This window comes from Chiloscyllium punctatum, chromosome 14 (assembly GCF_047496795.1).
Source record: "Chiloscyllium punctatum isolate Juve2018m chromosome 14, sChiPun1.3, whole genome shotgun sequence".
NCBI lineage: Eukaryota > Metazoa > Chordata > Chondrichthyes > Orectolobiformes > Hemiscylliidae > Chiloscyllium > Chiloscyllium punctatum.
In genome coordinates this window covers 16,665,751-16,680,005 of record NC_092752.1, presented here as the reverse complement: position 1 = coordinate 16,680,005, position 14,255 = coordinate 16,665,751, and the positions used below count along the sequence as shown (strand labels likewise).

General features: G+C 38.8%; 1 protein-coding gene across 7 annotated transcripts in view; it reads left to right on the top strand.

Moving 5' to 3' along the window:
• The window catches only part of helq (helicase, POLQ like), a 54,886-nt gene that overhangs the window by 31,276 nt on the left and 9,355 nt on the right, over positions 1-14,255 (top strand). For 6 of the 7 annotated variants that reach the window (XM_072583969.1, XM_072583967.1, XM_072583968.1 and 3 more), the window contains 3 exons: positions 4,188-4,413; positions 5,215-5,372; positions 7,113-7,211. In XM_072583969.1, coding sequence (XP_072440070.1) covers positions 4,188-4,413; positions 5,215-5,372; positions 7,113-7,211 — 483 coding nt within the window. Of the gene's footprint in view, positions 1-4,187; positions 4,414-5,214; positions 5,373-7,112; positions 7,212-9,685; positions 9,795-14,255 lie in introns of all 7 variants that reach the window. The other variant, XR_011962396.1, reaches the window with a different exon arrangement.

The following is a 14,255-nucleotide window of genomic DNA, read 5'->3' as shown; positions in this document are numbered from 1 at the left end:
GAAATATTAGACCGGTATTTTCACAATTTATTTGTTTATTCACGCAGTGTGAGCATCGTTGGCAAAGCCAGCATTTATTGTCCATCCATCATTTTGCTCTTGTAAAGTGATGGTGAGCTGCCTTCTTGAACTGCTGCAGTTAGAGTAGCAGTTCCATGATTTTGACCCAGTGTTAGTGAAGAAATGGTAATACAGTTCCAAGTCAGAATGGAGTATGGCTTGGAGGAGGACTTGCTGCTGGTTCCATGTAAATGCCCTTGACCTTCTAAGTAGTAATGCTTGCTGCTTTGGAAGATGCTATCATAAGGGCCTTGTAATTGGTACACATTGCTGTGTATTGGTGGTGAATGGATTAAATGTAGAGGGTAGTGAAAGAGTTGCTAATTAAGTTTGATTCTTTGTCCTGGATGGTGTTGAGCCTCTTGAATGTTATTGGAGCTAATATTCCAAAAGAACTAGAAATTGCTGGAGAAACTTAACAGGCCTGGCGCATCTTTGGAGAGAAAGCAGAGTTAACGTTTCAGGTCCAGTCAACTTTCTTCAGAATTAGTTGTAGGTCTAGTTCTGAAACAGGGTCACTGGATCGGAAACATTAACTCTGCTTTCTGTCCACAGATGCTGCCAGACCTGTTAAGTTTCTGCAATTTCTGTTTTTGTTTCATACTTCCAGCATCTGTGATTCTTTGTTTTATTTTGATATTGCAGACTTCAGGGGTTAAGGTATGAGTAGAGGTTATACAAATTAGGCCAGTTTTCTGTAGAATTTAGAAGATTAAAGGGTGATCTGATCAAAGTCTTCAAGATATTAACAGGAAAAGGTAAGATGGGTAAAAATAAATTATTTCCACTGGTTGGCGATTCTGGAACTTGGGCCTTTGTCTGATAATTAGGCCACAGATCAGCCATGATCTTACTGGACAGTGGAACAGGCTCAAGGGGCTGAATAGCCTACTCCTCTTCCTGTGTTCCTATGTTTCCTATTACTCGTGACTTGTGCTTTGTGGATGTTAGACAGGCATAGGAGAGTAACAAGGTGATTTTGCTCACAACAGAACTCCCAGCCTCTGACCTCGTATAAGCACAGTATTATTTGACTGGTGCAGAACAGGTTCTGGTCAATGTTAATCCCCAGGATATTGATAGTGGGAGATTTATTCAAGCTAATGCCATTGAATATCATGGGGTGCTGCTTTGATTTTCTCTTCTTTTCAATTACTATCTCAGAGATAGTAATTGTCTAGCACTTGATATTAATATATCTTTTCAAAGTTCCTTTTTCTGCTATTTTAGCAGAAGCAGTAACCCATTTAAAATGAAGTGGATATCATTTCCACTAAAATAATAAATTGCTAAGAAAGGGGAGTTGGGCCAATGTGTTCCAGAAGCCTTGTAAATGTTGTATATTGGGGGCTTTTATTGCCAGTTGTCATAGCAACAAATAACTACTGTACTACATAGATGTGAAATGTATGCTGAAAAATTTACGACAGAAGGGCAATTGGGAGTTAACTATTGGATAATAATACAGACAGTATTTATTATCACATTGAACTTCAGAATGAAGTGATAAAGTTTACTACTGTGATGAGGTTTACTATTCTGTATTTCTGAAAACCTTTAATGGTTATTGTTTTGTAATTTCATTAGTTATTCTCTCTGTAATATGTCAAATTGTTTACTTAACAGCATACCTAACAAGCCAGCTATGCACAGAAGATATCATTAAGGTTGTCGGCTTGCCTTTCTGTCCTATCCCTCATTTCAAGAAAAAGGATTTTTCACAGCCCAGAAAAGATGGTCTTTGCTGAAAAATCTTACCATCCATTTATCATGAGTGAATCAAATGTGTTGGTTGCTATCATCTAAAAATCATATTAAAAATTCAATTATTCTTGTGTGACTGAAGTGAGAGATACTATTGCTGAGGAATGACACTTGTAATCACCTAGTGACTGCATCAGTAACTTGCTATTAAACATAACCTGAAAGAAATGAGGTTTCAAGCTCCTCTGCTGTTTCTCAAATATTTCTTAAACTCAATCTGAAAAGAATGCTTGACTTGTATGTTAGTGTAAATGTTGCAGTTAGTTACCATCATGAGCTAGCTCAATAATATTTCAAGTTATAAAGAATTTACAACACAGTAACTTGACATTCAGCACAACTTGTCTATGCTGGTATTTATGAACTACATGAACCTTCTCCAATCCTCCTTCTTCTGAAACTATCAGAATAATATTCCACTTTATGTAGTTTTGGACTATACACCCATCTGCTGTTTGGTATTAAGCATAAGCACTTTATATTATTCCACTTACAATTGTGTCTAAATTGTTTATGTGTATACTGTATAGAGGAAAGAAGAAGTGCCAGTACAGGGTCCCTGAGTATGTCACAAAATGTGCCTCACCATTCTGAGAAATAATTATTGACTCCACTCATTGCTTACAATCCTTCATCCATATACCATTTTACTTTTCCTACAGTGACCTTTACAGGTACTTGTGTGACACTCTTAAAATCCATTTTGTCAGTCCAAAAATACCATTGCCATATCTGTATAGTTAATACTTTTTTTAAAAAGCTTGATTAAGCTACTACCTTTATGAATTTATACGGTTTCTCCTTCATTATTCCATTCTTTCACCAGTGTTGTTCCTCATTGTGGTGTTTGTTTTTTTAACTTATTCTCATGAGGTAGCTGATAACATCAAGACTACCATTCTTGGTCAGCTCTAATTGTGCTGCCAAGGTGATCATGAGCCTTCTTGAAATTCTACTGTGCTTGTAGTAAAGCAGTTTCCACAAAAGTATCAAGGAATTTCAAAATATTGACCCAGCAGTCAGGAAAGGACAGTGATATAGATAGTTTATTGTGTTACTTGGAGCTGATAGTGTTCCTATGATATTGCTGCTCTTGCCTTGTAGCAGAAGTCACACAGCAGTGAAATGGTAATGAAGTATGTTTGAGGAATTCTCGTGCGGTGATCTGTTTGTCACACTCTAGCATGGAAGAATAGATATTGAGTTCAGTGGTAGGTGAGCCATCAAAGAAACTGTTTTAACCGGAATAGTGTAGGGCTTGTTGAGTGTTTTAGTATTTATTACATCTAAGAGAATAGTGAGCGTTCCAGCACACTCTTGTCTTGAGCCTTATGGAGGTGGAGATGTTCATCACATAAAACCAAGGTTCCATTCAGGAAGCCATGTGTTGATATGACTGGTCACATGAAGATTCTAGTCAGTGGTGCCCATCATGACGTTGACAATAACTGTTAGAGATTTGGCAATGACGCTGCTTTCAAAAGTCAAGGAGAAATCACAAGACTCCCTTGCAATTTGCTCACTGCCAATATTGGCTTTTCCATTTCCTTTATGTTAAATACATGCAAATTAACCAGTGGATTAGTGGCAGCATAGAGAACAGAAATATTCTGGGATATGAGAAACACTTATAGTTGACAAAGACACATAGAAAGTGGTAGTTCAGTTTACGTTGCTTACCTGGCACAAAGAAGAAACTATGGCAGCAAGTTTTCAACAAAAACTTTAACATATTCTTGAAATGATTGGGGAATTGAAAAGATAAAGCAAATTATTTAGTTTTAATCCTGGAGCAAACTTCATAAAAGTAAATTTACAGACTGGGAATTTTTGTCAAATGGTACTTCTGAAAAATTTAAAATGTTAGTAGAGTTCTTTTATCTTCTTATGATAAAGATATATTGTTAAAAAACTGTTATTTATTCAACTTGCATTGTTGAGGGAACAATGCCCTAGTCCCAGAAATTTTGTTTTATGTTGTTTTTAATCTATTTGTGTCTCAAGTGAATGTTGTATTTAGTTTCATCTTGATTAAAGCTGCCTCATTTGCAGTGGCAACAGAATACTTAAGTTGTGCTTTGAAAGAAAACAAGCTCTTTATAATATTTATTAGTTATAAACTGAGACTCCCAAAATAATTTCAAACAGTTTGTCATCCTAAAGCTTACATCTACACAGCCATTCACATTAAAAGTTGTCAGTATATCGTGTCATGTTGTTCGTTCATTTGTTTGACAAAATCAGTAGCTTAGCCTAGCTATTTGTTTTCTTGATGTCTAGAAACATGTGCCATTGTCAACTGGATAGAAAGTGGTAGTTCAATTCTACCCTGGACTGAAATATGTATTTATATTCCTCCAAAGGTTACCCAGACACTTCACCAAATTGTTGAGTTTATGGCTGGCACTCTTCTTGGTGTACAGCAGCAACAGTTCTTCAAAGAAAAAAGCTTTTTGGAAGTAATAGAACAAGCATTGGAATCTTTGATGGAGAAAGGTTTAATTAAGGACAAAATATCAAGTTGTAACAATGAGGGGAAAATGTACCACAAGCTGGAAGTCACAAAGCTGGGTCATGCTACTTTTAAAGGTGAGCTGGGCACTTCCAAAATTTCACTTATTGGCATTTTATCTAAACAGCATATCTGGAGTTTGAAGTTCAGGAAGCTCCCTTTTGCGAAAGCATTATTAATTTTACGTCAAGGAGAATGCTCTTCTGACAAGTATTGTTCAATTAGCTGAGTACTCACTGAACAGATAATTGCATAATAGTCTGGATCTGCTACACCTGTTTCAAAGTCTCTGCATTAGAACATAAGAAATGGGAACAGGAATAGGTTATACAGACCGTCAAATCCATTACACAATTCCAACAGATCATGTTTGAATTTTTGTGTCAATTTGACATTCCAACTAATCTCCACATTCTTTGATTTTATTAATGCCCACAATCCTACTAACCTCAGTCTTAGAGTCATGGAAACAAGCCCTTTAGCCCAACTTACCCCTGCCGTACAGTTTTCGCAATTTAAACTAATTCCATTTGCCTGCACCTTGAATTGACTCATCTGTCATGCATTGACAAACCTCGATGATAGAGATTTACAAAGATTCACAACCCTCTCAGTGAAGAAACGTCTCTTCATCTCACTCCTGATTGATCAAACCCTCATTTAAGGCTATGATCTACAGTCTTGAATCTTCAGTCAGTGATTGCAACCTTTTGATTTTATTCCTTCAGGGAATGTAATCATTCCTACCTTTGCTTTAAAAAGCTGCCTTCTTGAATCACTGCACTCCATGTCCTCAGCACATACCTTGTCAACGTTTCTAACAAGATCATCCCTCTATTGTGCAGAACAGGGTCTCTAATTTATTGGTTTTCCTCTAGGATCAATAGACTTGGCTTACTGTGATTCTTTGAATATGGACTTGAAGAAAGGTTTGGAGGGTTTGGTCCTTGGCAACTATCTTCATCTGATCTACCTGGTAACACCATATGATATAGTTTCCCAGTGCATTCCAGATTGGATGATCTACTTTAGACAGGTAATGTATCAGAAATAGGTGGGATATTTACAGCCATGTATTCATTACAACATCTAGTTATTCTTGTATTCATAAGAACAAAATCGAATAAAATGTCAGTTCGTTGTTTAGTTAAGTATTAGAATGAGAGACTTGTACTAACTGGAGCTCTGTTTTGTAGAGCAGAGAAACTTTGGATCGTGTAGGAATCTTGAATGGTTTGACAATATAAATAATTAATTAATTTCACTAATACAAGAAGCATAAAGAGTTTGTTCATATAAAATAATTTTAAAACATGAAATGTACGGAAAGTGGCTACTGATACTAAATCAACAGAATTTAAGAAATCATTGGATAAACATTCCAAAGAAAAATTAAAGATTCTGGGAAAAAGAATAAAATTGGTTTAGAGTAAGGTAACTGAGGTAACTAGCACAGGCACAATTCAATTTCTTCTTTGGTGATATAGCTCAATTCAAAATATCACTACATGCAGTATTATCGTGCAAGAGAGTTCAGGAAATTCACAATATCTTTCACTTCTGACATCTAATTGATCCCTTAAAATGTTTCAACACTTGTACACACCTATTCCATGAAAATTATCATTTGGGTAAACTGGGTTCAAAAGCATATTGATATACTAATGCAGTATTTACAAATGTTTCAAACTAGCATTACTGTGTATAATATATCAGTTTGTAAGGAACTAACCGTTATCATTCATTAGGTGTCAGAATTTTGTGATGCTTTGCTATGGGTTCAGCTATTGGATACAGAAAGTAACTTTGTAAAGAGTCTCTGTGCAAGCTGCGTCACACAAGAAATGTTTGCAGGAAGTAGGTACATATATGCATGCTCAAATGTGTGTAATTAATTGAGCAAGAGAGATACAAATGATAATAATAGATGTTTTCATCCAGAATAAATATTACACTTTTACTCTGGTATGTCCAGTCTTTAAAAGTGCAAAATCCTGAAAAACTGAAAATATCAAGTCTAATGTCATATTGATGCTGCTTTCATGAGCTGACCTCTTATTTCACAAGAAGAAGCCTGACCCCACCTCTTTTCTCAGGTGTGCTTTCAAGGCACAAGCCATCTTAACTCTTCCCCATCAGTGGGCCAATTTCCTGAAATTTCCTACTCAATTCCAAATGAAAGCACTCTTTGACACACATATTCCAATAGTTCCTCTTGGGAGTAATTAGACAGACAATAAATGCTGACTTTACCAATGCCTACTAAATCCCAAAAGTCAATTTTGAAAAATAAGATTGGACTCAAAAATTTCAGAGAGCAATTTAAATATTATGCATTAGAAATTATATTGGCAATGTTATATAAACATTTGACTTCTTTGTATGTGAATCCTCTCTTTCACAACTCTGCACAGGTATTTTCTAATCACCTTGCCTAGTTCTTAACTTAAATCTTTCATGCAGGCAGAACTTGAACCTAGACCCTCTGGCTCAGAGGTAGGGACACTACAACTGTGCCTCTAGCACTGCCTATGGAATTTAAATTCCCCCGCTGACATGTTAGGATCTGAGTTAATGTCTGTGCAGCAATAATTAGTATATATTTATCATTTTATTGAGGAATTCACTGTATGATTGGAGTCTGTTATCAGTGTTTCTGATTGGTCATTTATGGTCTCTTTGGTTATTGTGAAATACAGAGAAATATTTAACCTGACCACAATATTATAGCACTTCACTGATGTAAACTTTAATAAACATTTTGTTCCAATTATAGTTTCATCAGTTAGATGCAGTTGAACAGAAGGTCTTTGCGACGGTGGGTGTACCAGAGAGTTTCCTGACAAAAAAAGCATCTTGCCAAACAGTAAAGAAGGTAAGAGTAAATTCGGCTCCTCAAAATGATTTAAGTGCACTTTCATCTGTTATGATGCCATCTGATGGTAATACTGAACAAGTCAGATCCCAGAGTGAGATCCCTGGCTTGAAGGACCATAGGTTTTCTTTTTTCTTTACTTTGGTCGTCAAGCACTAAATATATTCATGACAAGCTGTCAATGTACTTTTAACACAGGAGCCTAAAAGAAATATTTATATCATCTATAACCATGGGCAAGGTGCCAGAGGACTGGAGGGTGGCTAATGTTGTGTCTGTAAGTAGAAGCCTAGGAGTTATAGACCTGTGAGTCTGACATCGTTGGTGGGTGAGTTGTTGGAGGTGATTCTGAAAGATAGGATTTGCATGCATTTGGAGAGGCAAGGAATGATTAGGGATAGTCAGCACTGAGGGAAATCCTATCTCACAAACTTGATTGAGCTTTTTGATAAAGTAACCAAAAAGATTGATGAGGGCAAAGCAGTTGATGTTGTTTACTTGGACTTTAGAAAAGCCTTTGATAAGTTACTGCATCATACACTAATTAGTGAAGTTAGATTACATGGGATTCAGGGTGAGCTTGCCAATTTGATACAAAATTGGCTTTACAGTAGGAGGTGGAGAATTGTTTTTCAGATTGGAGGCCTGTGACCAGCGATGTTTCATGGGGATTCACTTTTGTTTGCCATTTATGTAAATAATTTGGATGAGAATATAGGAGGCATGGTTAGTAAATTTGCAGATGACACCAAAATTAGTGGTATAGTGGACAGTGAAGAAGGTTAATAAGGCTACAAAGAGATCTTATCAATTGGATCAATGAGATGAGTGGCAATTAGAATTTAATTTGGATAAATGTGAGCTATTCATTTTAGTAATACAAACAAGGACAGGACCTACATAATTCATGGTGGGCCCTGAGTAGCAAGTGGTTCAAGTACATAATTTTTTGAAATTTGCATCACAGGTAGAGTGTTTGATTAAGAAGGTGTTTAGCACACTTGGCTTCATTGCTCAGGCCTTTGAGTATAGGAGTTGTGACGTCATGTTGGGGTTCTACGTTAGTGAGGCCTGTTCTGAAGTGCTGTGTGCAGTTCTGCTTACCCTGCTATAGGAAGGATATTAATAAACTGGAGAGTGTTCAGAAAAGATTTACCAGGGTGTTTCCAGAATGGAGGGTTTCAGATATAAAAATAGGCTGGATAGGCTGGGACTTCTTTCACTGGAACATAGGAGGTTTATAAAGTCATGAGGGTCTTAGATAAGGTGAATAGCAAAGGTCTTTTCCCGAGGATAGGGAAGTTCAAGAGGAGAAAGATTTAAAAAGGACATGAGAGGCAACCTTTTTCCACAGAGAATGGTTAGTCTGTGGAATGAACTGCCAGAGGAAGTGGAGGATGCAGGTACATTTACAACGTTTAAAAGACATTCGGATAAGTCCATGAATAGGAAAGTTTGGAAGGGTATGGGACAACTTTAGTTTGGGAACATGATTGGTGTGGACTAGTTGGATCGAAAAGTGTGTTTCTGCATTCTTTGGCCTCTAATACCTAAAGTTTCCTACATTAAAAACAGCCGAAATTATGTTACACTGTACAATAACTATTTGAAAGAGTTGCATTACAGAAATCAGAAATAAAAATTCAAACTTGATGGCCTGACAACAGCAACCTGTTGAGTTTCAGGGTTCATGATCACAGTTATCTAATATAGGCAGTCAACAATTTATTGCAGGGAGAAAGTGAGCACTGCAGATGCTGAAGATCAGAGTCGAAGAGTGTGGTGCTGGAAAAGTACAGCCGGTCAGGCAGCATCCAAGGAGCAGGAGAATCAGCATATCGAGCATGTATATGCTCGAGACGTCGATTCTCCTGCTCCTCAGATGCTGCCTGACCAACTGTGCTTTTCCAGCACCACACTCTTCAACAATTTATTGCAAGTAATTCCCTGATAGTTTATTGAGTTTGTTAAAAGGCAGTAGTTTAGATGTGATGCATTAGTTAGTTAGATAAAGAAAATATACAATCATGGCAAATGAGGGATGGTTCAGTGATACCAATGGGCAAACAGACTGTTGGCATAGAATGTTTCAGTCTCATTAAAAAGATAGGGGCAGCATCCTGTTCTCTAGCCAAGATGTTCAGGCAGCCTTCCCTCGGTCGTCATCCGATCCTTCAGGTTCATCTTTCATCTGTCTGGTAAGGATTGCTGAATGAAGACTACTCTCTGCAGATCACCTGAAGAGAACTGCTGGACCTTTACTCATAAGCCTACTCTACTGTTGGTCCTTGTGTGGATCATCCCAGCCCAAATTTGACCTAGCCTTGTGGAATCTGGCTCCTTAACTGTCTTGGTCCCTGCATGGCTTTTGCAGTGCAAATTTGACCTAGTCCCAGTGGGCTTCCCCCTGAATCTCCTGTCATGAATACTCCTCTCTGAGTCTGGCGTTTATTGTTATATCATGTTTTTTACAGGGCAGATTATTTTCTCTATACCAGTCAACTGTCTGAACCCTCTGAGCCAATGGGACAGCCGGTCATGATGTCAGATGATCGTTGTCCCCTTGCCTACCTTCACGTGAGGGTTAGTTTTTATTTTTTCTGAGCTTATTTTCCAAAACAACACAATGATAATAGGGTGCATTTGGTGCCAGATGAATGGTTGATGCTAATCTTGGGCTTAATGACCTCTGTGTTTTTATTAATTCTTCCCTTTGTTTTCATATGCTAGTATTTTGGAATGTTAAGTGCTGCTGTAATAACTGTTAAATGAAATCGCTTGCTACACTGTAAACTCAAGGAGAATTCAATTTTTAAGTGACCCCAGTTTTCAATAATTCCCCCCTTTTTGGGCCTTGGCATGGGCCCAAGACAGCCAACCAGCAGATGCTGACCATCCATTTCCTTCTCTCTCCACCACCATAGATATGTTGGAATTCTCTTCTCCCTCATACTGCACTGGAACTATGCAACCATTTTTTGAGGACTTGGGCTTATCTTTAACTGGATATGCTATGTTCAGTTGCAGCAACAGGTCATGCATGGACTTAAAACATTCTACAGCTTTCCCTTCATCTATACCCAACTTATAGATATTTCTTAAGCAGTTTCCATTGGCCCACCCAAAAATCACATTTTTTTTCATTTTTACCCCCTCTTACCTAGACCACTTCAGTTGTTTAAATGTCAACTTATCTCTAGATTATGTCATTTAAACTGTGTTTTGGTTAGTTCCCTGGTGGGAATCTGGAACTCCCAGCTTGTAAGGGTGATAGAGGCAGAAACCCCTTATAAAACTAAAGAAGTTTTTAGATGTGCACTTGTGATGCCAAGGAATACAAAGCTATGGGCCAAGTGCTGGAAAATGGGGTTAGAATGGTTTTGACTGAATGGGCCAAAGGTCCTTTTTCTGTGCTGTAAACCTTCATGACTCTATGGCTATATAATAAATACTAGAAAATTCAGTTTTTAAGGGACACCAATTTCAACAGACACACTCAAATCTCCAGTGAAAAGTGAATTCTCTTTCCACACCAAAGGTGATGATGAAAGAGTGCTTTTTTCGTTGGCAATCTGTGATTAGTAGTGAGCCTCAGGGATCAGTGTTGGGGCCACAATTATTGACAGTTTAAATTGATGGTTTGGAGTTGGGGACCATGTGAAGTGCATCAAAGTTTGTGGATGACACTAAGATGAGTGGTAGAGCAAATGTGCAGAGGATTCTGAAAGTTTGCAAAGGGATATAGGTATTTTGAGTTAATGAGCAAAGTTCTGGAAGATAGAGTACAATGTTGATAAATGTGAAGTCATCCATTTTGTTAGGAATAATAATAAAAAGGACTGTTATTTGAAAAGTAAAAGAATTGCAGCCTGTTGCTGTGCAGAGGGACCCTTGTGCATGAATCGCAGGAAATTGGTCTGCCAGTGCAACAGGTAATTAAGAAGGCAGTTTGAATTTTGTCTCTCATTGCTAAAGGGATTGAGTTTAAAAGAGGGAATTGAATTGAGTTGAATTTATTGTCATGTGTACCAAGGCACAGTGAAAAGTTTTGTCTTGCGAGCAATACAGGCAGATCACATAGTTAAGTAGCTTAGATAAGTAAATAATAGGTAAACAGCAGCAAAAACAAAAACACAGATACAGGTGAATGTTAAGAGTTTGTGAGTCCATTCAGTATTCTCACAACAGTAGGGTAGAAACTGTTTCGAAACTGGCTGGTGCATGTGTTCAGGCATCTGTACCTTCTCCCTGATGATAGGGGTTATAGAAACAGGGTGGGATGGATCTTTGAGAATGCAGGCTGCCTTTCCTTTACAGCGGGCCTTGTAGATGGATTCTGTAGATGGGCGGTTGATCTTTGTAATTGTTGGGGCAGAGTTGACCACTCTCTGTAACCATCTCCGATCTTGATTGGTACAGTTGCCATACCAGGTAGCGATACATCCAGACAGAATGCTCTTGATGGTGCACCTATAAAAGTTGGCAAGGGTATTCACTGTCATGCCAAATATCCTCCGCTGCCTGAGGAAGAAGAGACATTGTTGGGTCTCTGTAACCAGTGCGTCCATATGAAGACTCCAAGAAAGCTTGTTGCAGATGACCACTCCCAGGAGCTTAACACTTTCCACTCATTCCACCTCTATGCTATTAATGTGTAAGGGGGCATGAGTTACATCCTACCGAAAGTCAATAATGGGTTCCTTGGTTTTGCCGGCATTGAGAGCTTGGTTATTCTCAGTGCACCATTTTTCCAGGTCTGTAGTCTATTTCATCGCCATCAGAGATTCGACTGACTATGGTGGTGACATCAGCGAACTTGTAAATGGCGTTAGTCTGGTATTTGGCAACGCAGTCATGGGTATACAGTGAGTACAGTAGAGGGCTTCAGTGTTGTGTTAGTGAGGATGAAATATTGTCCCCAGTCTTCACTGATTGTGGCCTGTTATGTTGCAGCTGTATAGGCTGCTGGTGAGGCCAAACCTGGAATACTGCGTGTAGTTTTGGTCTCCCTATTTGAGAAAGACGGACTGGCACTGAAGGGGGTACAGAGGAAGTTTACTAGATTGATTCCGGAGTTGATTGGGTTGCCTTTTAGGGAGAGACTGCGTAAACTGGGATTATATTCATTGGAATTTAGAAGAATGAGGGGGGAAACATATAAAATTATGAAGGGAATTGTTATGAAGATATGGGTGTATTATACCTTTAAGAGTTAAAAACTAGCAGAACTACCTAATCGTACCAAGTGTTCTCAATAAGGTAACAATGTAACACTTGGTCGAAAGCTAGATTAGCTGGGTTGCCTGGAAATGACAAAACAGATTTGAATTAGGCCAATCAGTTTAAATTATACCCTGAAAAATACCAAATTCCAATCAAGTTTGAATTTAGTATATTGACAATCTTAAAAGCCAATGACACAATATGATGCTTTGGGGGTATAAGATTGGGGGAAAATGAACAATTGAGAGGAGAACTGCCATGCCACCAGCATGTAGAGACTGCCTGAAAAATAGTGCTCTTAAAGGTACCTTGATCAATCAGTGACCTGTGAAACAGAAATTCCTGAGAAAAAGAAAAGAGGAAACAGGAAGATCCAAAGAGAAGATTTGGCTGGTTTTGAAAACTTGAAAGTTTGGTAAACCTTAATCAGGAAGTTTTATCAGACTAGTGTTGTAGAAGGGGAAGGTAAAAGTTAGGTTAAAGGAAGAAGTTGTAAGTAGTTGTTAGTTAATTATTCTCTGTCATATTTAAGAAATAAAGTTGTTCATGTTTACTTCAAATAGTTCTTGGCCTCTCGAATTTTCACAGATTACTGCATTGGAGAAACTTTTCTGTTGCTGGTTTAAATTAAGCAGGAGGGTTTACCCCGTGTTGTAACAGAATAGATACTAATGATGTAGAGAGGATATCTCCACTAGTAGGTGAAACTAGAACAAGAGGCTCAGTCTCAAAATTAGGGAAAGCAGATTTTGGACTGATGTGAGGAGGAACTTCTTCACTCAGAGGGTTGTGAATGTGTGGAATTTCCTGTCCAGTGAGTTTCCTCATTGAATGTTTTTATAGGTAAGATAGGCAAGTTTTTTAACAGTTCAGGCGAATGAGAGGGAATGTCATAGAAACTTATAAAATTCTAATAGGACTAGACAGGGTAGATGCAGGGAGGAGAGGAAGTGAGGACTGCAGATGCTAGAGAAATCAGAGTCCGAAAAGTGTGGTGCTGGAAAAGCATAGCAAGTCAGGCAGCATCCGAGGAGCAGGAAAGTGGACATTTCGGGTATAAGCCCACCAGGGAGGATGTCACCAATGGTGATGCATCCAGAACCAGGGGTCACAGCCTTAGGATTTGGGGCTGAACATTTAGAATGGAGATGAGACATTCCTTCATCAAAACAGTGGTGAGCCTGTGGAATTCATTCCTACAGGAAGCACTTGATACCAAAATTGAATGTATTCAAGAGATGGCTAGATGTAGCACTTGGGGTAAATGGCATCAAAGATTCTGGGGACACAACAGGATTAGGCTATTGAGTTGGACAAGTGGTGCTGGAAGAGCACAGCAGTTCAGGCAGCATCCGAGGAGCAGTAAAATTGACGTTTCGGGCAAAAGCCCTTCATTAGGAATAAAGGCAGAGAGCCTGAAGTGTGGAGAGATGAGCTAGAGGAGGGTGGGGGTGGGGAGAAAGTAGCATAGAGTACAATAGGTGAGTGGGGGAGGGGATGAAGGTGATAGGTCGGAGGTGGGGGGAGGGTGGAGTGGATAGGTGGAAAAGAAGATAGGCAGGTAGGACAAGTCATGGGGACAGTGCTGAGCTGGAAGTTTGGAACTAGGGTGAGGTGGGGGAAGGGAAAATGAGGAAACTGTTGAAGTCCACATTGATGCCCTGGGATTGAAGTGTTCTGAGGCAGAAGATGAGGCATTCTTCCTCCAGGCGTCTGGTGGTGAGGGAGCGGCAGTGAAGGAGGCCCAGGACCTCCATGTCCTCGGCAGAGTGGGAGGGGAGTTGAAATGTTGGGCCACAGGGCGGTGTGGTTGATTGGTGC